The sequence below is a fragment of the Glossina fuscipes genome, unplaced genomic scaffold (assembly GCF_014805625.2).
Source record: "Glossina fuscipes isolate IAEA_lab_2018 unplaced genomic scaffold, Yale_Gfus_2 27, whole genome shotgun sequence".
Classification (NCBI taxonomy): Eukaryota; Metazoa; Arthropoda; class Insecta; order Diptera; family Glossinidae; genus Glossina; species Glossina fuscipes.
The window spans coordinates 9263950-9290494 of NW_023998422.1; the positions used below are offsets into that span (position 1 = coordinate 9263950).

Sequence of the window (26545 nt, forward strand, 5' to 3'; positions counted from 1 at the left end):
CGAAAGACAAGGGAACTGGTAGAGAACAACAAATTGTCATCCAATCTAGCGGCGGCTTGAGCAAAGACGAAATTGAAAACATGATTAAAAAGGCTGAAGAATACGCAACTGCTGATAAGAAGAAACGTGAACTCGTTGAATTGGTCAATCAAGCCGAAGGTATAATGCACGATACTGAAGCAAAAATGGAAGAATTCAAGAGCCAATTACCAGTTGAAGAAGTAAGTTCGAGATCGTCATTTTTCATTTAAACATAAGCATGATCAATATTGTAACACTTATGCTTTCACAGTGCGACAAATTAAAGAAAAGCATTGCCGATCTACGAGCTCTTTTGGCCGACAAAGACAAATCTGAACCAGAAGAGGTGCGCAAGGCTACCAATCAACTGCAGCAAACGTCACTGAAATTGTTTGAAATGGCCTATAAAAAGGTTAGTTGACAAATTGATTTTTGCAGCACATTTGGGGAGGATATAAAGATCTTTTATATAATCCTAGATGTCTGCTGAGCGTGAAAGTGCCGCTGGAAATAAGGACAGCACTACGGAGAGCACTGGAGAGGCTGGCAGCAGCAGCACTAGCAGTTCAGAACAAGCCAAATCTCAGGAGAAAAAGGAGGAGAAAAACTAAATTAGAGTTTTTAAATATTTTCACAACTACATTCAAAGCTTAGGTGTTCTTGTAACTATAAGTTTGTTCCCCCGCCCATGAGCTAAGAAAACATTACTTTCAACCGTTTCATTTAGTTGGTAAAGATCCATTTATCCTCCGTTCTGATTGGATTATATAACTCATAACAATTTGCGTCATCATTCACATTAAAAAGAAAAGGCCTACCGATTTTCTGGCAGGCGGGACCTGTGTAGGAAAAGAATAATTCGAGTGTAAACATTGGCCTTTACGGTGTTTTTTTGTTTCTCTATAGCAATTGTGCGGGTTTTCCTACCTTATGGTCCTTTTTAAAATAATGGTTTGATTTTATTATTATTATTTTTTTTTCTTTTTTTACACAAAACTTAAACCAAAAACATAAATTCCATAAAAGAGCAAAACATCATTTAAATAATAAAAAAATCGAACTTTATAAATTTCCATAAATGTTTCATTAGCGTTATGTAAAAGTGCGATGGTTTTATTCTCTAAAGTAAGATATCTATCGATATATACTCGATGAGTAGGGAATGTGGAGAAGTGTGTACAGCTAAACCTAAAAAAATTTATATATAAAACTGTTAAATTTTTTAAAATTTAAATAAAAACAAAGAAAATGCTGAAAGTGACCATTTTGTTGTTCTTCTATGAAGGTTTTTGCAAATTGTTTATTAAGAGATCAAAGTTGATTCAGATTTATTTCGAAGCAGCCCCTAGTTATGGCTTAAAATATGAATGAATACATTGAAACGATTCAGTACCATTAGCAGTTAAATAATTTTAGTCGTAATATATGTCAAACCATCGCATTCGAACGAACAAAAAGAAAGTGAAGCTTTTTTTTAACTTTATATAGTCCTTGTGACGCGCGCGTGTATATCATTAAAGCGGTAGTTTGGAAGAAAAAAGTTTTGTAAACATCTGGAGTAGAGGAGAAGAGAAAACATTGTCAAAACGACAACAGCAATAATAAAATGAAGGAGTAACAAGCACAAAACTTAAAAAAAGAAATATTTTGAGCTTCCATAGTCCTCTGAAAAAATACGTGAGTCGCGTCATGTGCTTAACATTTAGTAGAAATCAATTAAAACAGAACGTAATAGAGAAGAGAGCTAATGGAAGATGTCCGCTTCACAAGAGTTGCTTTCCTCTGTCTCTTTTGAAAGCCTTTTGACAAACTATATGGGTCTCATCGTGTGGTAAATGTTTAATAGAACCCAATTAACAAGGAACCTGATAAAACTTACACACGAATTTGTCCGTTTCCTAAGAGTTGCTTTTCTTCTGCCTCTCAAAAAATATGCGCACCTCGTTTCTTTTTTTTCATATCAACTAGTAACTTAGTAAAACTTTCGTTTCTTAAGAATTGCTTTCTCTTTTTTTCTGCTGGGATAAATATAATATGAAAATTAGCGATTTCACCTTCCTCATCGTGAAGTCGTTATTTGTTGAAAAATGTTTGTGAAATCTAAAAAAAAATAAGCAAGAAAGTTATATGCGGCGAGGGCCTCAATTCAGACAGGCCATTATTCAGACAGACAGATGGATGGCTCAATGAAATTAAAATTTCAAAAATATATATACCTTATAGGGTCTCCGAAGCTTCCTTCTGGATGTTACACACATTATCAAAAAAAGAACAAAATGAGTTTACTCCCGTCCTTCAGTGGGGGGTATAAAAACTGGTTGTTGTTGTCATTCCTTCCTATCTCTTCATTTGGCCCATAATATCTCTTCTCTTTTTCTAAAGATCGTAAGTTATAGTTTTCACGGCTCTTAATAACTTGTTTAAAATAATTTTCCTATTACTTGTAAGGGGTTTGTAAATTAACCTCTCGCAAATTTTGTTGCGTCGTAACTGTAGAGCTCTTCATCTCTCCTCTTAAAATTTATAGTAATGAAGTTTATTATGTTTTAATCTTCATAGCTCTGCCGTGTCGAACTCAATGTAGGAAAGGTCATTATTTTGAATTACAGGCTTTTTTTAAAACTCTTCGTGGCCTTGTACAATGCCATGCAATAAGCACCTTTAGAAAGATTTAACGTTCTTTCGTGAGCAAAATATATATGCCTGATGTCTTGTTAGAATAATAACTAGTCATCAATTTCATCGATTATGCAAAAAAAAATGTCTAAACAGGGATTACTTCGCCTATATCGCCAAAACGTGGTGAAAGCTCTTAAACCAGTGTTCGCGGATTCAAGTTTCAGTGCTACGGAGCATGCTTGGCCACGGTTATACTGAGTGATTGGACTTGCTTCTACTATGCCATCCGGCCGTATCTCTTTCTCCTTCCTCACATCTTTCCGCCTGTCACTGTACTGCACTTATAGCGATCATATCCTGACTGTATTAAAAGAGAAACACATTCCTAACAGAAATCGTATTTTTTCAACATAATAACTCAGCCCCTCGTGCATTTTCGAAGGATTACAGCAGCGATGATAAATATATTTTGTAACGGTTAAGACCTCCGTTCAATTTGAGAATAACCGTAGCCGACGACGTCACAAAAGTGAGTACAGAAAGCAGCATTGACTTAATTTGTAACAGAGCAGACATAGTCTTATAGCTTTAGTACTCGATTTTTCTTGATTTTCATTTAGCCTAAGATGAATAAATTTACTGAATAAACATTGTAATAACAATAATGATATTACATAAGAGAAACAAAAATAGTAATAATGAAAATATTGAGAGTAATCACAACCTGTCGTCTCATTTTGTTTTATTCGCCTTGGAGAGAATGTTTTCAGTTAGCTAGTTTTCAGTTTTAGCTTTCGGCTGAATTTTGGAAATTTCTTTAAAATATCGCTTTCGTCCACTACGCTCACTCCTAATTGCGTTGTCATTCAATTAATATATCTTATGAGCTGTAAACTTTTGTTTATATTGGTCGTCGCTGTTACGTGTGAACAACGCCCATTCTCTAACCCGATTTCTAAGAATAATATAAATATCAAATGCAATCAATTATATCAATCAGTTTTCGGAAATGTGTTTCGAAGGACAGAGTTGCTTAAATCGGTCCGGATAAGACAATGTGAGCGCAAACACTTACTTTATATAGATAGGTCCTTGTGGCATTCTTTTGTTTATTAAAAACGAAGAGAATAATTCTTCTGTCGCCAGAATAGAAACTGACTTAGTTGAACTCAATTCACTTATATTAGGTGCTTGGAAAAATTATGATCGTTTTTTCACTTGAAAATGGCATTTATTGAAAAAAAGTGGCAAAACGGCGGCTTCATGTCGAAAGAAGTTGTATTGGGAACGACCCAATCAGCGATCACATTTTCGCACTTCTTCAACTTTACGGACCCGTATGCCAGCCGAACCATGCTGCAGGGGTCTGAACAAATGGCAATCGGAAGGCGCCGTAGCTCGGCGTGATAGTACTTCCCATTCGAGCTGCAGCAGTGAATCCTTGATAATTCTTGCAACAAGTGGCCTATAAATGGCATTTTCAATGAAGTCGTGTTGTCACTCCGTTAAAGCCGAAACCAACAAATGGGATATGATGGAGCAGCATCACCATAAGCTTCTGGACGTGTTTTGCTGGGCTTCAGCATCAGCAAATAAGAAAAGTAATTTCGGTTGAAATTGTAATTTTGACCGCTCTCTGGCATTAGCGACGGCACACGCTGCATAAATCAATAATATTAAATGGGAAAGTGTGATTTTATATAGAGGAAGGTCAAAAGTAGCGTATTCAGCCGTTATGTACCCTGGTATTTTTCATTTCTTTATTATTTTTAACTGATTAAAATTTTTGCAAGCACCTGATATACAAGGTGCCTTCACTATGTAAAATTGTGATTCAAACTTTCTCGGAAAACCTATTTGTTTTTCAACGTACCCTGAAGGCGCTATACCTCATCTTCTATATGCCTCGTTGATTCAAGAACGAATCTTTTTAACTCAGCCACCGAACAGTAAATGCCATCGGATTAAATAGATTGCGATGTTTTCGAAAAGTTTCCTCTACCTTACCGCGTATTTTAAAAGCAAAAATAATCTCGTATATTAATCTCGTATAATAATTCCTTTCACTTTATTTTATGTATAAACGAATATAAAACCTATTTAATTATTAACGTATGTAAATAAATACTTAAATTTTAATTAAAACTTAAAATCCAACTTTATACGAATTCTAATCACCTAAGAGAAAAAAAAAAAAATCCGGCCTACTTAACGATATAAAATTTAATTTTGAATAAATTGTTTCCTGAGTGCATAATAATATCTAATATTAGGAGAAAGCGTTTCACTCTAAGTCCATCAACATCGACGACGACTTTGCATGGCTTACATGGAACCCGATTGTAATTTATACAAGCTAAAGTAAAGTCCGTGCAATTCGAGTAATTGCCTATGTGTTCCATATTCGGAAATTTGACCGTCTTTGAAAACGAATATCACATCTGAATCTATAATGGTTGATAAACGATGAGCGATTGTAATGGTAGTGCGACCTTCGCTAGCGACATCTAAGGCAGCTTGCACTAGGCTTTCACTTTCAGCATCTAATGCGGATGTGGCTTCGTCCAGCAACAGTACACGAGGATTTCGAATTAAAGCTCTGGCAATGGCAATCCGCTGTTTTTGGCCACCGGACATTTGCGTACCTTTCTCACCGATCCGATTTTCGTAGCCCTAAAATGTGAGAATGTTTCAATTTCAGTCTCTAATGTAATGCTGATATTCCTACCAAAGGCAATGACACTATAAAGTCATGTATATTAGCTTTCTTAGCCGCTTCAATGATTTCGGCTTGTGAAACTAATCGATTATTGTCACCATAGGCGATATTTTCACTTATAGTCCGATCAAAAAGTATTGGCTCTTGAGAAACGATACCCATTTGACGACGCAAATTTTGCAAGGACAGACTGCGCAAATCCTTATCATCGATTGTTATCGAGCCCGCGTTTACATCGTAAAAACGTTGCATTAATTGTATGCATGTAGATTTTCCGCAACCGGATTGACCCACCAAGGCAATCCTTTCACCTTTAGCAACACTTAAACTAAGATCGCGCAACACTAAAATCTCTGGCCGGGCTGGATAGGAAAATCGTACCTCTTCATAGGCTACATTACCTTCCGCGTACCATGGTGCTGTGTCAACGTCCGCACGATCGACAATTTCGGGCGAACGTGTTAACAATTTATAAATATTTTCAGCTGCTGTTAAGCCCTTTTGAAAATTGGGAGCAAATGCTAAAGCACTAGCGATCGACACAGTTCCCATAATTAAAGATTGAGCGACAATAAAAACATCGCCGAATTCCATGCCTTTATTGATAATACACCAACCGCCATAATACATGCAAGCAGCGTAGGCGAAGTACATAAGAGAACGGGCCAAACCGTAAACGAAACCCCGATAATGGGTATTACGTTTGGCTTTCTACAATGATATGCGCAGAAAGATTTTATTATAATAAATCGCTATGAAATTTCAATGATCATACCCTCACAGCAGGTCCTAGCATTTCTATATACAGGCGATAAAACATTTCTTCACGTCCCAAAGAGACCACAGTACGTATATTGGAGACCACTTCAACCGCAAGCTGTGCGATATGAAAACAACAATGCCGACAGATTAATTACACTCACTTGTTGATGGACTCTTATACTAATCTTACTTTAGTGCACTTCTCCATGGTTTTAGCAGTGCCCATGTGCTCTTTACTCATAACTTTACGTTGCAAAAACGTAGCCACCAATATGAAAGGTGCAAAAGCTAACGCCAATAATCCCAAACTCCATTCGAAATACATGGAGATTCCTATTCCCAAAGATATAGTAGCCAATGCTTGTACGACGATGCCAATGCGTTGTCCAGTAGCCTAAGAAGAAAAGAGAGCAACACTATTTCCTTTACACATGCAGTTCCGGGACGAACATTTGTTTCCTTGAAATAACTTGCGACTCATATATGTATTTTCAGGAAAACTTGCAAAAAAAGGTATTTTTCTATCCGTGTACTAAATCTTTATTACGCGGACAAAGCGAACTGATAAATGAGTCCAGTTAGCCACCGGGGAAGGGTAGTAAACTTAGATGCCGATCGAAGAGATCGCTGATGATCAATTGTTCACACAAAAAGACACATACAGCGAGGCAATAGTTGTGTTGAGGAAACGAAGTGGGGGGGACGGGAGCAGTGGGAGCAGACGGAAAAATTGGAAAATGCAGCAAGAAATTTTCCGGTTGTTTTAGTGAGGAAAAAGCTAAATCCATCCTGTAGACAGTACTGACGAATATATATCTCATCGCAATTGGAAGCAACTTGGCGTCGCGCCGAGAGACTAATCAGATTTTTCGGATAGTTGGATGATGCCGCCTTTTGTTGATGTAACTGATTTTGGAATTTGACCAATAAATACTATAAAGCTCTTCGCTTAATACCATTCTTCTCAGCTATCTTCTTCATAAAGCGTCAAAAAATTGTACCTTGTTGCCACAAAAAGGCGTAATTTTCGTTAGAACTCTAATATAAAAGGGGACGTGAACCGGCGACATATACACTTAGTAAAGTCTATAAAGACCTGCTTTTTATGAAAATCCTTTTGTGAGAGGTTATTATTATTATTATTATTATTATTATTAATTTCGCCACAGAAATAAATTCTAAGACTAAACTCTTAAAAGCACTAGCATCTAAGGCTATCGGCTTTTATTAAAAACTCTACCGCACTTGAGATTCGAACCCACGACCATTGACTTGCTAGTCGAGATTCCTCCCCTTCGGCTACTCAGGCGGATGTAAGAGGTTAAAAGAGAAGAGATATTATGGGCCAAATGAAGAGATAGGAAGGAATGACAACAACAACCAGTTTTTATACCCGCCACTAAAGGACGGGGGTGAACTCATTTTGTTCTTTTTTTGATAATGTGTGTAACATCCAGAAGGAAGCTTCAGAGACCCTACAATGTATATATATATTCTTGATTAACTTGAAATTCTGAACTGATTAAGCCAAGTCTGTTCGTCCGTCTGTCCGAGTGGTGGTATTGAGCACAATAAAATACATGAGGTCTTGGTTAGTTTCTAATTTGGAACACCCCTAAACATGTCCATCCGTCCATCTGTCTGCCTGCGCAACTGTATAGTGTATGTAATCCACTACACTGTTTGTTTTTGGCACTCTCCTGGTCTCAAAAATGAAGATATCACCTACAAATATGCAAAAGAATTTAGAATTGACTTTAATTTTTCAAAGGACACGCCTACAACGCCCACTTGCCTATACGGCAGAAACTTCTATTTTGAAAATAGAAGAAATTTAACTTTCTTACTTGTTAAATACATTCTATCATAAGTGTGATCATTCATGGATCTGTAAAGAATATTGATTTCCCAGGAATCTCTCTTCCCATCAGTCTCTGATAAGGGTTTAAATAAAAATATAGGATTTATTTTATAGAAAATGCGATTGGAGTTAACATGCGCAATCTCTGGTTTTAATTACCCGCTTTGCCTCATTGGTAGTATATTTGATGGACGAAATCGTACCATCGACTTGAGCCCTTTTTGCATAAAAGCCAGCTTTTTATACTCTACATCACGTGTGATAGAGGATATATTAAATTAGTGCGGTCGTAGGTAACACGCAGAAGTGCTTAAGATGGACCCATCTTTTATTATGTCGACCGATTCCGTATCATAATTTTAAGTGATCTAAAGCCTGACTGTACGTCTGTCCGTATTCAAACTACAAGTCGCAATTTTTAAGATACTTTGATGAAATTTGATAAAGTGACGTGTTTTCGTCCAAGGACGAACGCCATAGAAAATGGTTCGGATCGGTCCACTTTTTCGACCACGCTCCATACAAAAAAAATTGTAATTTTCAAAATTTTCCAGCAAAAGCTTCCAAGTAGTTGTATTTGGGCATTCTAAATTGGTATGCAAACTTTGTACCTGCTGGGGCAATTTTTCAACCCTCTCTCATATAACGAAAGGTGAAGTTCATATGGCAAAAATGTCTAATTTCCAGTGCTTCATGATGAAACTTAGATCACGAAAGCAATGTAAAGCGAAAATATTAACTGCACCGAAATTTTTTTAGATGTTCTGTGCCCCACTATTCTTTGATGATCCACATAAAGGTATGTACTTGTTCGTAGTTTGAAAAATAGTCTATGAAAATATATTTTCTAAGATGAATGCAAGAAACTAAGTTCATTAGTAAGCACATTTCAGGCTTGGGAAGAAAATTCGTCCAGGCACCTTCGTGTAAACATATCATAGTCAGTTCACGGGCATTTAAGCAATATAAAAATACTCAATGAACAATGAGTTTAGTTCGCTGCACTAAGGAAATGGTGAAGCGTCAAAGACCAAAGAATACTGACATTGAAGGAATTGTAGCGAAAACCGCTCATTAGGGCACGTGTTAAAGGCGGGAAAAGGATTATAATCTGCTTGTTAGCTGATCAGCTAAGTATACGCAAGTTTTCTTCGCAAGTTTTCTTCGCGATTTTAGCACTATTTAAAGAGTTAGTTATCTTGTTACGGTACTTACTCCCTGCACTGCGGCAGCATCACCCGATAAACGTGAGCACAGACTACCAGTACCATTGGAAGGTTTATCAAACCAGGCGATCTCCATTTTCAGTATTGCCTCAAACATAAAACCCCTCAAACGTTCGATTAACTTCTCCCCGGCGAAGCCGAAAGAATAAATCTGCAAAAGATTCCCGGCGAAACTATGAACATGATTGGTCCTATCAAATTGTGTGGACTTTACCTGAAGAAAAGTTGCTGCACCTACCGCGATACCACTTAAGACGAAATACAAACTGTAGATGTTTGTGTTATCTCGTACATAATCGGGATCATCGCGAACTGATAAGATCTGCAAAATTGAACCAAACAATAATGCGAATAAAGGCATAGCCGAACCCATAATCACTGACGTCAAACACCCGCAGATTATTTGCGGCCATTCGTTGCGATTCATTTTCAAAATCGGCCATAAATACTCTTTTTTCTTGTTTTCTTTTGCTTCTGTTCCATCTTCATCGTCATTTCTTCGCGGAAATTTTATTTGTTCCTCATCTTCGTCGTATGCATTATTTAACAATTCATTCTCTTTCGTCATATCTAGAGAGCCGACGGCTTCAACATCGCCTACTTGACTAGTGACCAAATTATAATAATGTCCCTTCAGATCCATTAATTCATCATGAGTACCAGTTTCCACTACTTGACCTTTGAAAATAACTACAATACAATCCGCTCGACGTATGGTTGACAAGCGATGAGCTACAATAATTGTGGTACGGCCTTTGCTAGCCTTTTCTAAAGCTTTCTGCACTTTTACCTCACTGGCTGTATCCAAGGCCAAAGTAGCTTCATCCAAAAGTAAAATCTCCGGATTTCTAACTAAAGCTCTAGCGATGGCGATGCGTTGCTTTTGTCCACCAGATAATTGGGCTCCCCTTTCGCCAACCATAGTAAATAAACCTCTCGGTAATTTATTTATAAACATTAGAGCGTTGGCGGCACGGGCAGCCGCTTCAATTTCTTCCCGCGTCGCATCCTCACGTCCGTAACGAATATTCTCGTAAATGGTGGTGCCAAACAAAATTGGCTCCTGACCTACTACACCAATACGTTCTCGCAGCCAGTTAATGTTAATGTCTTTTAAATTTACATCATTAAAATGGATGGCACCGCCTTGAGGATCGTAAAACCGTTGTATCAATTGTATGCAGGTGGATTTGCCGCAACCAGAAGGTCCGACAAGAGCGACTGTTTGTCCACGTTTGATTTTTAAATTTAACTTATCCAATACTTTCATCCGTTCACGTGTAGGATAATGAAAATCGACATCCTTGAATTCCAAAACAGTTAAGGGTTGATTTAAAGTACTTCCGATCGCCTTAATTGGATTAATCGTAGGTTCTTTTTCGATTAAATTGAAAACTTTCGCGCAAGCGCCTTTGGCAATACCGAAAGCTTCAATATATGGCGAAGCCATACCAAGATTCATTGAACCCATCATAACGGAGAAGAAAACCTTTTAGAAAAAAAAAAAAAATAAAATAGATTAATTTTCAGGCACTTTGTTTCCAATATATATACATTTAGTTAGTAGGAGAGAAGAAATATTTTCAAAAAATCACTGGGAAATGTGTAGTCAAAAATTGGGAATAAATTGTGTAGGAACTAGGTGAACAAGCGATTCATAGTTCTTCTCTTGCATTAGAATACCGAATAAAATGCTTATCTCAATTTTTCTACTTCCAAGACATATCGTATGAGAAATCGTTGAAAAATCTCTAAGAATCAAGTTTTATCCAAACAGGTACCAATGAAAAGAATACCATTGCATTCAAATAAATTGCGCTGAAAAGCCTTCGGGATTATTACACAAGATTTCAACGAGTTCAACATAGTTTGAATATGACCAACGTTAGAGTTTATCTCAATCCAAACTAACTTCTAAAGAAGAGGGATAAAGTTCAAGAAGTTTACATTGTCTCACAAATTGGTCTGTATAGTTTTGTGGAATTTCGAGCAGGACCTGCGAACTCATTTTGTTCCGAAATATGTAAATGTTTGTTGATTGTGAAAAATATTCAAATTAATAAGGCGATTGAGATATTTTTATAGCGCATTTAAGACGTAGTGCTAAGGGCTTCACATTTCATGCTACTTTGCCCGATCGCACATGCATGTATTGAACGAGCATAACAAGAATTATATGGAAGGCTGACGAAAACCATTGACTTACTCGTTCCCCATTTTAGTTCCATACTTAAGCTAAGCACACTAAAGTTGTTCTGTACATATCGTATAAGATTGAAATGTCAGCTAGCGAGTAGCAATTATAGCATACGGATACCAGAAGTAACCCTTATTGCAAAACCAGTATGTTAACTTCGAATGGACGAATGGCAAAGCTGTTTCTATGATACCTGGAGAAACAGAAAAACCCACTTTCTTCCGTCTTTTAAAAATTCCTGGTACTTTTTAACACCAAGTAAACAAATGTAAGAACTTACGGCAATCATAGTACCAGGATCATAGTTAGAATAGTGTTCATCACCCGCGTAGTTCTTGAGAACTAAGCCAACGCCATACCAAAAGGCCAAGGCGTATGAAGAATAGATAAAAAACCATAATAAACCGAATCCCAGACCCGAGAATAAATTACGTTTAATATTTATTTTGCGTGCATCGACAATTTTATCTTTGTATGCCTTGGCCTCTCTGTGTTCACCTTCAAAAGCTTTCACAGTTCGTATACTGCTAATAGCCTCTTCGGCTATAACTGCGGCATCAGCATATATGCTTAGCTCTTGTTTGGACAATCTTGCCGTGACCTGTAGAAGAAGAAGAAGAGATGCAACCGAAATGGATTATAATGGAAACAAGCAAATTGTCAAGATTACATACCACACCCACCAAGCCCATAGCAATAAATGTTACAGGTAGACTAGATAAACATACCAAGGACAATTGCCAGCCTTTGATGAAAGCGAAAACAATACAACCGCCAAAGGCTGCAAAAAAATGTAAAAACATAACCACCTTTTCCCCTAAGCCGTCTTCCATTTTTGTCAAATCTCTAGAAACAAAATACGAAAAATATTGCAAAATTTACACATAAGTGTCTCGCATAAAGAAGTAAAATAAGCGCCAAGTACACACTCATTCATACGACTAGCTACTTCACCGCTTTGATTAAAATCAAACCAAGACATATCCTGATGAAGAACAGATCTTAAAAATTTACCGCGTAATCTGAATATTTGATCTTGAGCTGCATAGTTGAATAACGTTACTGATATATAACTGCAAACTAACATTATTACGCCCATCAAGGTGGACTTGAAGGCGTACGTTGTTACGGCTTCCAATAAAGCATCGATATCCGCCTGACTTGTACTGTTCGCAGTGTTGAAAGCAAACTCTATCATGGACTAAAATCGAAAAAAATTCCTCCCATTAGCTGAGTTGAGTAATAGGTAAGAATTGGAAAATAGGATCAAAACTTACGTTTGCTAAGTCGCCAAATATTAAGCTATTAAACGGTACTGTTGAACCAGTAGCCAAAGCGCCCAAAATGCCCAACGCATACATGAATTGATCCGTGCGCGAGGCATATCGATACATTTGAAAGAAACCCACCGGTTGGATCTCGTCACGACTGTCTTTATCTTTATCATTATCGACATTTTCGTTTTTGTCCTTTTTCGATATTTTATTTCTTTTACGCTGCCACCACTTGAAACTTTTTCCATTTGCATTTGTTATTCTAAGGAGAGAGAGAGAGCGAGAGAGGTAGTGAGAGAAAAACAAATTTTGAGAAATCGCGCTTTTAAGTAAATGCTTTTTTTTCCAATCAATTAAATACAACTCCTCGAGCGATATCAAATAATTCAAAAGGCATTTCCTCACTACATGTATTTTTGTCAATAAGCGATTAGCGATGGCTAGTTTACGAAAATCAATCACGCATTTTACGCATTAATCGTTTTCGGAGGGACGCCTACTTTACTTTGCACTTATTGCCCTATATCAACATGTAACTGTTGATAGCGCTTGGAAGATAGTACAAGCGACCATATATATATGTATAAAAAAAAAAAAATTAAATCTTTTAAGTAAACACACTAAAGCACTTTAAAGGGACTTAAAGAGAGAGAGAGAGATTACTTGCGAAGATTTTTTATGAGGAAACGAAAAACGAAGAAAAATAATATTTCTCTTTGCCCAAATGTGGGAAATTTTTTGGACATTTCCTCTTGATTGGGCAAAGAAAAATGTTCAAAAGCCTTTATTTATATATTTATAAATTTATGCGTTAGTACTCCTACCGACAATTTAGACATTTCAAAATTTTATAACTTCTTCTTCTTCTTCTTCTGCAATTCAGCAAAACAACAATAGGAGACTCGCCGGGTTGTGTAAAAAAAGGCTCATTTTGAACCCAAAGTCCTTTAAAGTTTACACCTTAATAAAGATATCTAAGTAATTAATTTTTTTAAATTTATTTAAACAATTTTAGGTATATGCTGAAGGTCGCTGTCAATTCTCTCAAATTGTATTTTATTACTTCCTTGGAATTTTTTTTAAATACTTGAAAGAAAATTGCTTGATAAGCGTCATTAAATGTGGTTGTATTGCATTTTCTATCCGTTCTATGCACTTGTGGTACAAAGTTGTCTTACGTATGTGCGGATGTATGCATCATCAAGAAGGTCTTGAGTTGGGCCCACCTATTATTACACGATCGATTCAAAATCACTTTCTTTCTTTCTGAATCTATCCAAACCTGTCAGTCCTTCTGTCCGTCGACCCGTCTGGTCTCCTTTTTTCATGTATTCAACCCATAGGCCGCAATTTTTAAGATATTTCGATGAAACTTGATACAGTAACGTGTTTCGCCCCGAAGATGGGCGTTATAGAAAACGGTTCGGATCGGACCACTTTTTCGACGACTTTCCATGTAGTATTTTATTTTGAAAATTCTTTACACGAATAATTGTTGGCTGGTGTAGGGTATTTAATGGTGAACCGCGGCCCGGTATATTGTTTTGATTTGTCTTTTATTATATCAAATATTTTTTTTATATTTTATCGCAAATATTATAATATTTTACTGTAAACATTTATATCTTTTCTGCGAAAAACTCCTTTTTTTTAAATTAAAAAATTGTTGAACTAATCGGTTGATAAATTCAGACACATTACAACATTGTCTGTTTTATCACATTAATTTTTTTTCTTTTTTTTAACTTTTTGTGTCATAAATAATATTTTATCGAAACTGAAAAAAAACTTCTTTATAAAAAAATCCTTCTCACTTGCCAATTTTTGTTTTTTTTTTTAATTTAAAATGTTTACGAGATAGTTTGTTTTTTTTTTATTATGTATATATATATGTATATTTAATATATATTTATAATCCACATGAAAAAGTTACTAAAGCAAGATAGAGGAGTTCTCAGGTTTTTGCGGCAAGAATAAGGTCACGTGAGATATCCGGAAATGAAAGACTTACACCGTTTTCTGAGTTTTATTATTCTCATCATTTCGATCATTCAACACTGTATTGGTTTCATAAAAGGACACGTCATCCTTTTGATAGCCCTCGTTAGCACTCATCACTTCAGGGGAATTTCTTTTTTAAATTGATTGATTTTTAATTTCCTTTAAAAAAAAAAAGAAAAGAACTTGTACCGTTAAAATGCTTTTAAATGTTTCCTTCTATGTAATAAAATCAAAACTGAGTACTTTTAACAACTCGCGTAATCTCTATATATTGAAAATTTCAAATGTATTAACTTTATTTTTTTTTTTGTTTTTTTTGTTATTGCTTTATTGAAACGACATAAATAGAGATAAGTTATCGTTTTTTACAATTACATTTGTTATTGAATTATAAATGTAACGTAAGCGAACCAATATTATGATAATGCCATTGGGACAGCGTGTGAAATTCCAAATGGTCATATAAACATGTGCTCACTATGCGTGGTATGTATGTACAAAAAACAATGACGTTGCATTTTTCATATAAATTTTACTTATTATTATTATTTTTGTTTTCTGCTTATAAAAACACAAAATTTGCTTTAGTTTTTTTGTTTTTTTATCTTTTATTATTTCCATCTGTCTTTACTCAATTACATGCGCATAACCATGTTAAGAGCATCTCTATTGATTTTAGCTTGTTTAAGTATATGTCCCTCGACAAATATATCCGATTCGTATTGCAAGTAGTTAACGCATTTTTCAACGTACATTAAAGACTCTTCTAAGAGTTCTTTTGGTGTTACATTAGTATTTGCAGTGATCCGGCGTGATTGCTCTGCCATTGCCGAGTGCATTTCAAAGCACAATGTTCCTAACATCCGAACTTCGCCTAAAAGAAAAAAAACAAAATAAAATACAAAATAAATAAATAAACAAGTAAGAAAATTATATTCGGTCGCCTACGAATCTTTTATACCCAACACAGTTATCCTAAAAAAGAGTAAAAAAGAGGAAAAATATCTACATTGTTATACTCTATAATACCTAGCGAGCGTGAGTAACAAGCAAAGAACGCGGAAAGCAAAAGTCTTCAAAGGTTTTCTTGCACAGCCGTGTAGGCGTTGTAGGCGTGTCTCTTGACATTTTCAATTTCTTTGGCAAATTCGTAGACGATTTGCGAATGGTAGAATGCTTACAACAGCTATTATATGGATGAACAGTCAAACACACGGACATGCTTAGCTTCATTCCGAATTTGAAGCCAAATTTGATATAATTTGTGGGGTTTTTGAAGCTTGTTTGCGTGCGTTATAGAGATATTAAATAGCCGTGGTTAAATTCTCTCATTTTTGGAAAGGTGCTACGGCATGGTCCGTGGAATATGCCTTCAAATTTTTGTAGGTTACATAATTTATGGATGATGAGCAAAAAACAATTTTTTATTCCTTTTGAAAAACAAAAGTGTTGTCGGCTTATGTCGTTCTGTAGAAATGCCTTTCGACCGATTTGGCCCATTTTCGATAACAACCTGCGTGCAAGAACTTCCAATGTCAAATTTGAAGTCGAAAGCTTCATTTTTGCGGCCAGGAGAATGTTTACAACGTGCATTACATAGAAGGACAGATGGAAATGTTTAAATCGATTTAGAATTTGATGCCGATCAAGATTATATATATATATATATATACTTTGTGAGGTCTCGGAAGTCTATTCTGCACGTTGCAAACTTTTTGTCAAAACGAATATAACACTCATCTTTCCGTATTGGGTATAACAAAGGAAATAAATAAAGGAAAGCAGTGAAATTCTAAAATTAATTTTTCTTCTCTTTGTTTAAATTTCTTTTTTACTCTTTCTTTTTTTTTTTTTATTCTTACTTACAAGGTGCCAAAATCTCATACAATTGTATTAACTCGCGTGCGTATTTTAATTTCTTTTGTAATTCATCATCGCTAATTGTAATTAATTCCTTGGGCTCCCTGCCAATTTGTTGTATTAAATGAATTTTAACTTCACACATATAATAATGTTGACCGGGTAACCATTTCTTATAATGTTCTACATACCTGCAAATAATAAATGTATATTCGTATGCAAATAATCAAATACAAATACAAAACTAAAAGCAAACATGAAATGAAATCTCATAAAAAGAAAGAGAAAGAGAAAAAAAGTAACGGTTTCCTAATAAAATGCCTCTCTTTTCACATTATGGCTAAGTAATGTTAACACAACAACAACATTAATAAATATTTACTTAGAGATTTGTATGCATAATTTTTCAATTTGATTACTCATACGCCATAGTTTACGATAGTAATCTCAGAAAACGTCATATTTTGCAAAAACATAAAACAAAAAAAAGCCTTTGATAAGAGAAGAGCTTATGACTGAAATTTGAAATTTTCTAATAATTTGCGGAAATACAAAAGAAAAAAGCAAGAGGTGCATATGTGTGTGAATGAATTGATAAAACTTAATACTTTACTGTATTAGGTTACATGCAATAAAGCAAAAAGCGAAACTTGTGTACTCATTATCTTGAACATTTATTAATGTAACGATAAGCAACGACTTTTTATTAAGCGAATATTTGATTAATGAAATAAGCTGAATAACTTGTTATTGAGCTTTGGAGTCAAACTGTCATGTAAAAGCAAACTGATTCAAAAAACAACAACATTTTCATACCAAAGATTTTGATGCCATAATTTTGATAAACCAAGTAAGGACATTGGGTAACCATTAGATAGATATCCTATGCCACTTCGCCTATACTGCAGTTATTCACTCGTTTTGGATCTTGTGAAAAGTCATTATACGGGAAGTGATCAAAAAAGTGGACCGATCCGAATCGTTTTCCATAACGTCCGTCCATAGATGAAAACACGTCAATGCACCAAATTTCATCAGCAATATCTCAAAAATTGCAATCTGTGGGTTGTGACAAGTAGATGTGTAGTATGGACTGATATCAGTCAAACAAACGAACAGTTTCGGTATGATATCGATATGATCGATGTGATAAAAGGTTGGTCTATCTTAAGCCCTTCTGAGTGTTACGTAGGACCGCATAGACTTAATATACCCACCAACACGGATGGTGTAGAATAAAAATAGCATACATAGGCGGACAGAGAAGTAGTTGCGATGGGTATTTTTCAGTTTGATGCGCTAGAAATTCGAAAAGTTAGTCTCCACAAAGCCTACACAAAGTTTCCACATGTCGCAACACTTTTCAATATTAATTCTGGGAATAGTTCTTGCAGTAAGCAACAGAGGGCTATTTTGCATATATATGTGCTCCATACTGAATAATCCCAACTCTGCTTCTTGGAAACTTATAGCCTTATCCTAGCGTCATAAGAGGAAACCATACGTTTTCTCCCCATGAAAACGGCAAAGAAAATACTGCCTTGTCAGTCTGTGTGCGATGTTGCTCAGCATATGACTGCTAATGACGATCAATTCGCAGGTGTACTCGCGACTCACGAAAATAATGAAGTCATCGACTTGAACTGTAGTCCGCATTTAGTTGTCTAGAAATAAAGTCGCTTTGATCTGACAGATAAACGGACAATTAATAACCACTGCGATTTCTTGTGTTTATAAATTTAACGATCATTTATAATTCGACTTAAGGCAATAGAATTTCAAATAATTTTTCCATACCTTTCAACTTCTTATTATCCTTTACACCATTTGTTGTGCTAGGGTTTATTAAGTTTGTTCATTAAGTTGTGTTGCAAGGACCTGGCACATAGCCAAATTTTATTACATCGTTCGATGCAGAGTCACTTTCTGAATCGGTCTAAGCTTGTTCATTTGTCCGTCCGTCGGTACGACCTGTTTTCTTCAACCTACATGTCACAGTTTGTGAGATATTTTAATGACATTTGGTACACGAACATGTTTTTGTCCAAGGACAAACGTTATTGACAATGATTCGAATCGGACCCCATGTAATGCTTTATTTTGAGTAGCCGGTCAATGGATAATTTTATTAAGCCAAGTGCCGTAAGGTTTTAGAAACTGTTTTTTCACATGTTCGGATGTTCACATGTTTGTTTTTTTTTTATAGAAATAACAATATTGATAAATTTGAAGCAATAAAAACAAAAACTGTAATGTCTAGATAGAGAAGTTTCGTTTATAGAGTGGGATAAGGCGGGTACAATATGCTCGCTTAATATGACTAAGCTTTTTAAGAGAAATTTTTTCAAATTCCAATACACTGACTAAGATGAATCCTATTAAAGATGCTAAGTCATTGCCTCGGAAAAGAAATGAAACCAAAGCTAATTCACGTTAATTCACACATTTAGCTAAAATTTACATATATATGTAACCTGTAAACGTTGAGATGATTAATAAGCTAAACACGTTCGAAAATAAATAATCTTACAAGCAATCGAAATGTGAATAAGTGCTTCGATGGAAGATATTGGACGAATCATGTTTGTTAAGAAATCATTGAAATGCTTTCAATTGCTTCCTTAACCTAACCCAACAAAATGTAGTATAGCTTGCAGTTCTCATTTAAGGTAATTAACAAATATCTACTTCAACGAATGATATTGAAATTTCTCGTGCTTGCTACCTTAACCTAACCTAAATCAACTTTGTTATGGTTTGTCATTCTAAAAGCAAGATATATTGATTAACAAATTTCTACTTACTTTATGCAATTTTCTTTAGTTTTTTCCATAGCATTCAGATCGCTGCCGGCTCTTTCCAAAATATTATTCACATAACCTCTATCAACTTGTAACTGACAAATATCGCAACTGCATTCATTTAAAAGAATGGAATCATCTTTTCATATAAAAATATAAAAAAAAAAAAAGATATTCTCATTATATTGCGGAAAAACAACTCACATCCACTCCTTATGCCAATCGTTTAGCGATTTGGGCAAAATGAAACCGTCGCAATCGCTTTTTTCGCAACGTAAAGCATTATATTTGGTCCCGTACTCCGTAATGTCCTCACATCGAGAACATTTACATTTAAACATTTTAGTTTGCATAAGATGATGCTGTCGATCGGCGGTTCCCCAAACTGAATCCGAATAGCAAATACTTAAATGATCGCCTTTCTTAATGGCCCGCGGAGCCCAAATGATTAAGTGGCCGTCTTTGCTGAAGCTTTTCGCTAAATTAGGTATACATGAATGTTCGAGAAATGAGGCATTATAGTAGATTGCGACATGAGGCGGATCAGAAACGGGTACTTCGTGACCATTGATTTGTAAAATACCAATTACTCGCATTATCTCGTCTTCAGTAAACGAAGTAGTATTGAAAAACCTTAGAATCAAGTAAAATGAAAAAAAATTAGAAAAAATTTCACATTTATCTCAAGACGAATTTCGAATGTCCATCACCTCTGCCGAATAAGCAAAAATTTATAAAGAGTTTTGTTAATCGCGTTTGTGTCTGTTGGCCTATCAAACTGTTTTGTGGAAAAAATTGTGTTTTAAAATTTCTTATGGAAGTTTTAAAGTTGAATTTCAAAATTTATCTGGAACCATTAACCAGGAAAAGTATGCATTCAATTTCAGTCTACAAATTGGAAACAATTTGTGAACCTGGCTAAGTCGGCTTAGACTCTCGAGATAATCATATATGTAAATCCTTGCTTATGTTATTAAAATTCTAATTTCCTTTCAAGCTTTATATTCGATTCCTTTTGTTTTTTCTTTCTTCTCTTTTTCCTTCTCTTCCTCTCTGTACCCTATATATATTAAGCTTGTGCGGACGTAAGTGACATGTAATGGGGTTTAAGGCAGATCCGCCTTTTATTATATCAATCTATTCAGAGTCATTTTCTGGATGGATGGAGTCAACGTGAAAATGAAGCCTCCATATGGAGAGCATAGCTAGTTTCTAGCTTTCTATGATGGAAACTGAAAAATACTGCAATTTTTAGAAAGTAAATTAAATTCGCTGAATTTGGAGCACATCAAGTCATTTTTATGGTGAAGTGGTGCAAGGTTGTTTAATTTCTTTTCTTTTTAATCGTTATGGATGGGTCGCTTATTGCTTTCAATCTCGATCTTCTAAAGGGAAATGCGCGATCGTGAGACGATTTGCAGACAAAAGGAACGTAATGAGTCATCCCAGAATTTTCAATAAAAGTCAGTGGCTGGGCAATGGGATGTGACCAAAATGCCGCAGCTTTTCGCTATATCCATAGGGAATGAGTAGGATATTTGAAAACCCTTACATATGTTGCAATCGTATTTAGACAACATTTTCACTTTACTTTGTTCCTTTCAGGTCATTTATGAAAGGCTATAAATTGAAGTAAGGAGTGAGCATCATGCTAAACGCACTGCATTTGTAAAAGCTACAGTTCTCTCAATAGCGTCCCATCGTTCATCTCTCATAAGCTTCATCGGATATTGGAAGTATTGTTGATGATGTGGAAGCTTCTGTAAGAAGCAGAAAACATCAGAAGAGTTCAAAGTACACAAATTTGTCTAGTAAGTAAAAGAGATTATTCATGAAAGCCTTTGCTAATCCAAGGGACGCGTTCCGATGGATGCTAATGTCTTTAAGGGTAAATTCGAAAATAGAACTCTTCTTATATGCATGCTGTAGTTTATTTCAGTGTAATCTCATGATCAGAGACTTGTATGAGGAAAATATTTCTTTCCTTCCTTTTGCCTTTTCCTTTCCCTACCTCTTTCTCTCTCACTTTTTCTTTCTCTCTCTCTCTGCGTTTTTACATGAAATAGTAGTGTAATTGAATCAGTCGGCAATAAATATTCTTATGACACTATTACGTCACTAAAGGTTAAAAAACCCAATGGCCAACGTGAGTAAAGACTGTTTGATTAGGAAATGAGGTCGTTTCCGCTATTGATTAATCGGTCAATTAACGTCAGGGAATTATACAAAATTTTATAAAATATATGAACATATTTATACAGTATTGTCAATTTATCCCTAAACCACTATATGTGTACGAGGATGTATACATGCATATATGTCTCTTTCTCTTTTTTTTTAAATAGGAGCAATCAAACAAGGATTGTTCTCGGTAGATGTGCCTGAACGATGATGTTCTAAACGAACATCAGGCTAGTGTCAAATGTGATGCCATTACGGGCTAAGCACTGCCAAGGCCTAACGCACTCACAATTGATTTCTATGATATGCTATTGTGGATGTGATAAATGCAACGATAAATCTATTATACTACATGGTGATGGGCATAAAAGTGAAACTTACTTTAATATAAATTTGCAAACAGTTTCATAATCGACCTTCCATTGCATGGAATCTCGTCTTGCATTTTCTAACGATTCTAAGGTAATAAACTTTTGCCAAAGTTCAGAATCTTTATCGCGCAACATTAAGCCGCGAACCGTGGTTATGCACTGATACATGGGATGAGGATTAGTGAATTCCTGTACATTCACTTTTCTACCTCTCTGAACGGTTAACTCACATTCGTATTTATGCTCCGATTTCTGCTTGCATTCATTGCCGCACAACAGCCAACCGCATCGTTCACAATTTATATAATCGCTTGGCTCAATGGCATTCAAGCAACCACAACAAACCGGTGGGGTGGCTTGTGAAGGTCCCCTCAGCAATGGGGCCTCTTTAATCAACACTTCAAATGGTTTAATATTACGTGTGGTAATCAAATGACGGCCTAATAGATCGTTAAATACAATCTTAAAAAAAAAACAAAAAAAAAACCGATTTATGTTATATGGAGTATATATTGTTGACACACAGCGTACCTTAAATGGTCGACAATTGGTTTTATGTGATTTCCAGTCTTGTTTTTGATGTTCCGCGCAACAGTAGTAGATCTGTTTGCAATTGGAACAACTATTTTTAGTTTCTGCAGCACAAATCTTACAGGGATTCATTGCATTCGTTTGATTAGTTTTATCAATTAAAACAAAAGGCACCCAAAAAAAAAAAAAAAAAAAACAAAACAAAAGAAATTAATTTTGTTGTTGTTTTCCTTTAAATGAAATTAATTTAAATTTTTAATTCAGAGCAAATCATCAGCAACTTATACTGAATAGTCTCATAAGAGACGACTAACAGAAAAAATTGAAAATAATTTCATTTATTCGCAAAAAAAGTGAATTTGACTATTTATAGATTTCTTCTCTCTTCAAACTCAATTATATACCGGCTAAAGATCGCATGAGCATAAGTCTTTATCAAATATTATGTTTTTCCCCGAAGCGATCAACATGAGATGAAAATTCAATCATTATCCTATATATATATGCAGTGCATGCTGAGAATCTTTAAACTGCAATGATTAAGGAAAACTCAAAAGAATGTTTAACATTCCATTCAAAGTCCTTGCTCTCTGCTAAAATGTAAAAGAAGTTTGCATTGATCTATGAAAAGCAGCTCAACGTAATTTTTTTAAATATGGTAAACCAAAAAAAAAAAAAAAAGAAGGGAATAATAGGGAAAGTCGTCTGTGCAAAAATTCCTCTTATTCGATTATTCCATAAGTAACTATTTTAACATTATAAATGGATATGACGATTGCCATGGCCATCTCTGAATAAAACCATTTTTAGAAGATTTTTCGAGCTTAAACGTGCGTAAGTGCTGCTGCTTAACTCTAAAGAAGAAGAAAAAAAAATGTGAGTTTAAAAAATAAACCAACTGCCAATACATTAAAAAAAAAACTGAGAACATTATAGTCGGACAACGTCGACGATTACATACCCGACATCACTTCGCCGAGTGCAGTCATTCGCTCAGTTCGGTAATAATACTCCAAAAAGCACACATTATTTTCACGCAAAGCCGTAATTGCCATGACAGCCCGCATATTGGAAGATTATCTTCTAATATTTTTTCCATTCCGTCTTTATGGGACGTCAATGGATAGCTGAATAGCATGTTGAACGCCGCTAATAAACTTCGCACTCCCAAAAAAAAAAGGACAGTTTGATGGCCCTCGGTTTGCGTAGCGCTGCTGTTGCTGTATCCGCATCCAATAAGCCTGCCCACCTTTCGGCTGTAAGCGGTCGTTCCGTCTGTAGACACCTGATCGAAATGTATCTGGTTAGCTTCTCGACTGTTTTCAAATGTTTTTTTTTTGGCTGGTACTATCCTCTCCTCGCCATTCGCTATTTCTGTGTTACTTTTCTTTTCATTACACTAAAGAATTGCTCGAGAATTTTTCTTCAACAACGTGCACTGTGAAATAATTGAAATGATTGAAATGCCTTTGTTCTCCCAATAAACCATTAGCTGGGATTCTTTCCTTTAAATGTTGCAAAAAAAGGCCACCTAACAATAGATGCAATCAAAATCTCTTCCCAATGAATCTTTTCTTCTTTTATTTCTTAATAATGCAATTATTCGAAATTATTAGAAACGAAGGAGAGACCAACGATATTGCCAGGGAAAGGATGTGAGTCTCAGATGAGTCTTCCTCTCAATACATGGAATATATTTTAAATAAACGAAACGAAACGTCCACTAGGTTGCCATAAACACAGCATTTTGAGATAATTTCATTGGAATTGTGAAGTGAAAGGAATTCATTTAAATATTCGATATATTAAAATTAATAAATTATATAATGGTATTGTTGGCTCTTTATTATTGTTATGTTTAAACGAAAATATAGAAAAGAACAGCGCATGAATAGTTAGTTCATACATTATCTTGAGCAAGTTTAAAGTACTAAACTTGGCGTTGTTGCAAGCGACATTTCAAATTTATGCAGTCACTGCTACTGCGAAATGAGTTTACAAATTGCACGTCTCAATGTTGTTTTTATTTTTGTTTTTTATTATGATATAATAAAAGATAAATAAATTCATTTCTTTTTTTTTTTATTAATTATTGTATTTTATTGCATTAACGGAATTGATTAATATCGAAAAAGTTGTGATAAAAAACTCCTCTAAACTGATGTTATGAAGGCAGTAAGTTCGACTAAAAAGGAAGGAAAAAGGAAACAAGACAAAACATGGGGATACATACGTTAATGTTTTGTAGGTTCTTTGGGAAAAAAGTGACATAGCCTTCACAATGTTATAGTTCATTATTTCTTGTCTCCTATCAAACACTTCAAACACTTCATAACTTGTTTCGAAAATTATTATTATGAATATTTTTTTCCATAATTTATAAGAATTTTACATATTTTTCTCGTATACAGAGAGAGAGAGAGAGAGAGAGAGTAGAGAGAGTAGTATAGAGTTTAAGTACAAATAACTAGATAAAAATTGATTGAAAACCACTTTAACTTCTATTCATCTCTTGTTCACAGCAAAATCGTTCTTTTTAGTTATAAAAAGCAACAAAAAGATAAAATGGATGAATCGAAGGGTCAGCCTAAAGAACGTCTGAAGGGTTCGGAAAGCAAATAGTTGTCGAAACTGATGGAAGATCAACATTTTAAAGTCATAGGTACAAAAAAAAATTTCAAAAAAAGAAATCGAAATCCAAGCCAAATGAGAAGAAGAAGTCTCGGAGTGAAGTTAAAAAGCCCAAAAGAATCGATAAACGTTTTCAAATTTCCTCGAGCGAAAATGATAATAAAACCACATCAGTTAAAGTTAAAATTAGCAAATAAATAGAAATTTTTAAATATTTCATTAAATGTTTTTGATATATATTTCTTACCCTTATAAAGAAACTGAAGCTTCTACATGAGAAGCTGATTCCGTGTCTATCAAGATAATAAAAAACGTCTCAAATAAACTTAACATACCCTTACACTGCAAGTAGCGTAGAATAAAAAAATAATGATGACGTCATAAATTGATTTATTGATTTTATATAACCTAAGCGTATTTTTTTGGATACCATCGCACACAAGGATTCTCAGAAAGTGTAAGACCTTAAGTGCGAAAAATGATTTATGATGAAAATTTTTTCATCAAAAAAAATTTTACATGAAAAGTAAATCAATCAAATTTGAACCGCATTTACGAAAAATAATTCACTAAGTAAAACGTATTTTAACATAATGAAAAACAGAACACCTTCAACAACTTCTTGTTAAAATTTAGAAATATTTTGTGGCATATTCCAATGAACATACGCATATAAAATTATTTAAAATTGACCAAAACGCTTTGTCATTCACAAACATACGCTTTCTTTTGACCGAATCATCCTATCTCCATGAAATGAAATTTTTCTAAATAGATTTCCCATAATTAAATCAAACTGTCAGTTTCCATTTCTAACTTCAGCACAAATTGTGCACCTGCGTTATATTCATTCATATTGGCGGCATACAACAACGCAGATTGCCTAGAAATGTCTAGAATCAATTGATCTAGGATTGTGTGCAAAAGAAATGGAAACTAACGGTCAATTTCGAAACCTAGATCGGACGTAGGAGTAATAAAAATTTGATTTTCAATAAATGAAAATTGTAAAGATCCTCTACCATGAAAAGTATTCCCCGACATGAACACATTTAATACATTCTTATATAAATTATATAATAAAATTGGAATAATAACCGAATGAAACAATTCATATCAGTTACATTCCCATTTTTAAAATACCTCACAAAAAAATCCCATGCGATAGTAAAATAATGACTACTTTTTATTTACAACGTTGTAAAAGGCGGTAAGTATTCAAGAACTTCCCTTTTAAAAATAAATTTGTAACAAATAGTAGAGAGAAAAAAAAAAGAAAACAAACACTGACCAGTTATTTATTTACATACAATTATTAAAAGTTTATGAGCGACTAAACACATACGTTGATTAGTTAAATAACAATATAACTCATTAAATACGAGTTTGTGTGTATGGTTTTTAAAAAAAAAAAAAATCTAGCAGAACAATTTGCAAAATATTTATTGAACCATTAATTACATCACGCTCCAAAGCATCGGCCACTGCCT

General features: G+C 34.8%; 3 protein-coding genes across 3 annotated transcripts in view; 1 reads left to right on the plus strand and 2 right to left on the minus strand.

The window, feature by feature from the left end:
• Positions 1-1250, plus strand: part of LOC119635959 (heat shock 70 kDa protein cognate 5) — a 4089-nt gene extending 2839 nt beyond the window's left edge. Inside the window, 3 exon segments of the mRNA XM_038031005.1 lie at positions 1-221; positions 293-433; positions 501-1250. The exon segment at positions 1-221 is cut by the window's left edge and continues 226 nt beyond it. Coding sequence (XP_037886933.1) covers positions 1-221; positions 293-433; positions 501-632 — 494 coding nt within the window. The 3' untranslated portion in view covers positions 633-1250.
• A 3588-nt stretch (positions 1251-4838) lies between these two features.
• LOC119635647 (ATP-dependent translocase ABCB1) lies at positions 4839-15207 on the minus strand. Its single transcript, XM_038030547.1, has 11 exons — positions 14691-15207; positions 12683-12941; positions 12335-12606; positions 12080-12251; positions 11686-12006; positions 9423-10697; positions 9198-9359; positions 6312-6515; positions 6135-6236; positions 5369-6070; positions 4839-5313 (listed from the first exon to the last, which is right to left on the minus strand). The coding sequence occupies exons 1-11, from the start codon at positions 14792-14794 to the stop codon at positions 4966-4968; spliced, it is 3921 nt and encodes a 1306-aa protein (XP_037886475.1). The 5' UTR covers positions 14795-15207; the 3' UTR covers positions 4839-4965.
• Positions 15208-15249: 42 nt separating this feature from the next.
• On the minus strand, positions 15250-22742 carry LOC119635648 (SET domain-containing protein SmydA-8). The gene is made up of 6 exons (XM_038030548.1): positions 22425-22742; positions 21904-22355; positions 19546-19974; positions 19345-19452; positions 16547-16731; positions 15250-15554 (listed from the first exon to the last, which is right to left on the minus strand). Exons 1-6 carry the CDS (start codon positions 22554-22556, stop codon positions 15316-15318), a joined length of 1545 nt encoding a protein of 514 aa, XP_037886476.1. The 5' UTR covers positions 22557-22742; the 3' UTR covers positions 15250-15315.
• Between the last annotated feature and the right edge of the window lie 3803 nt (positions 22743-26545).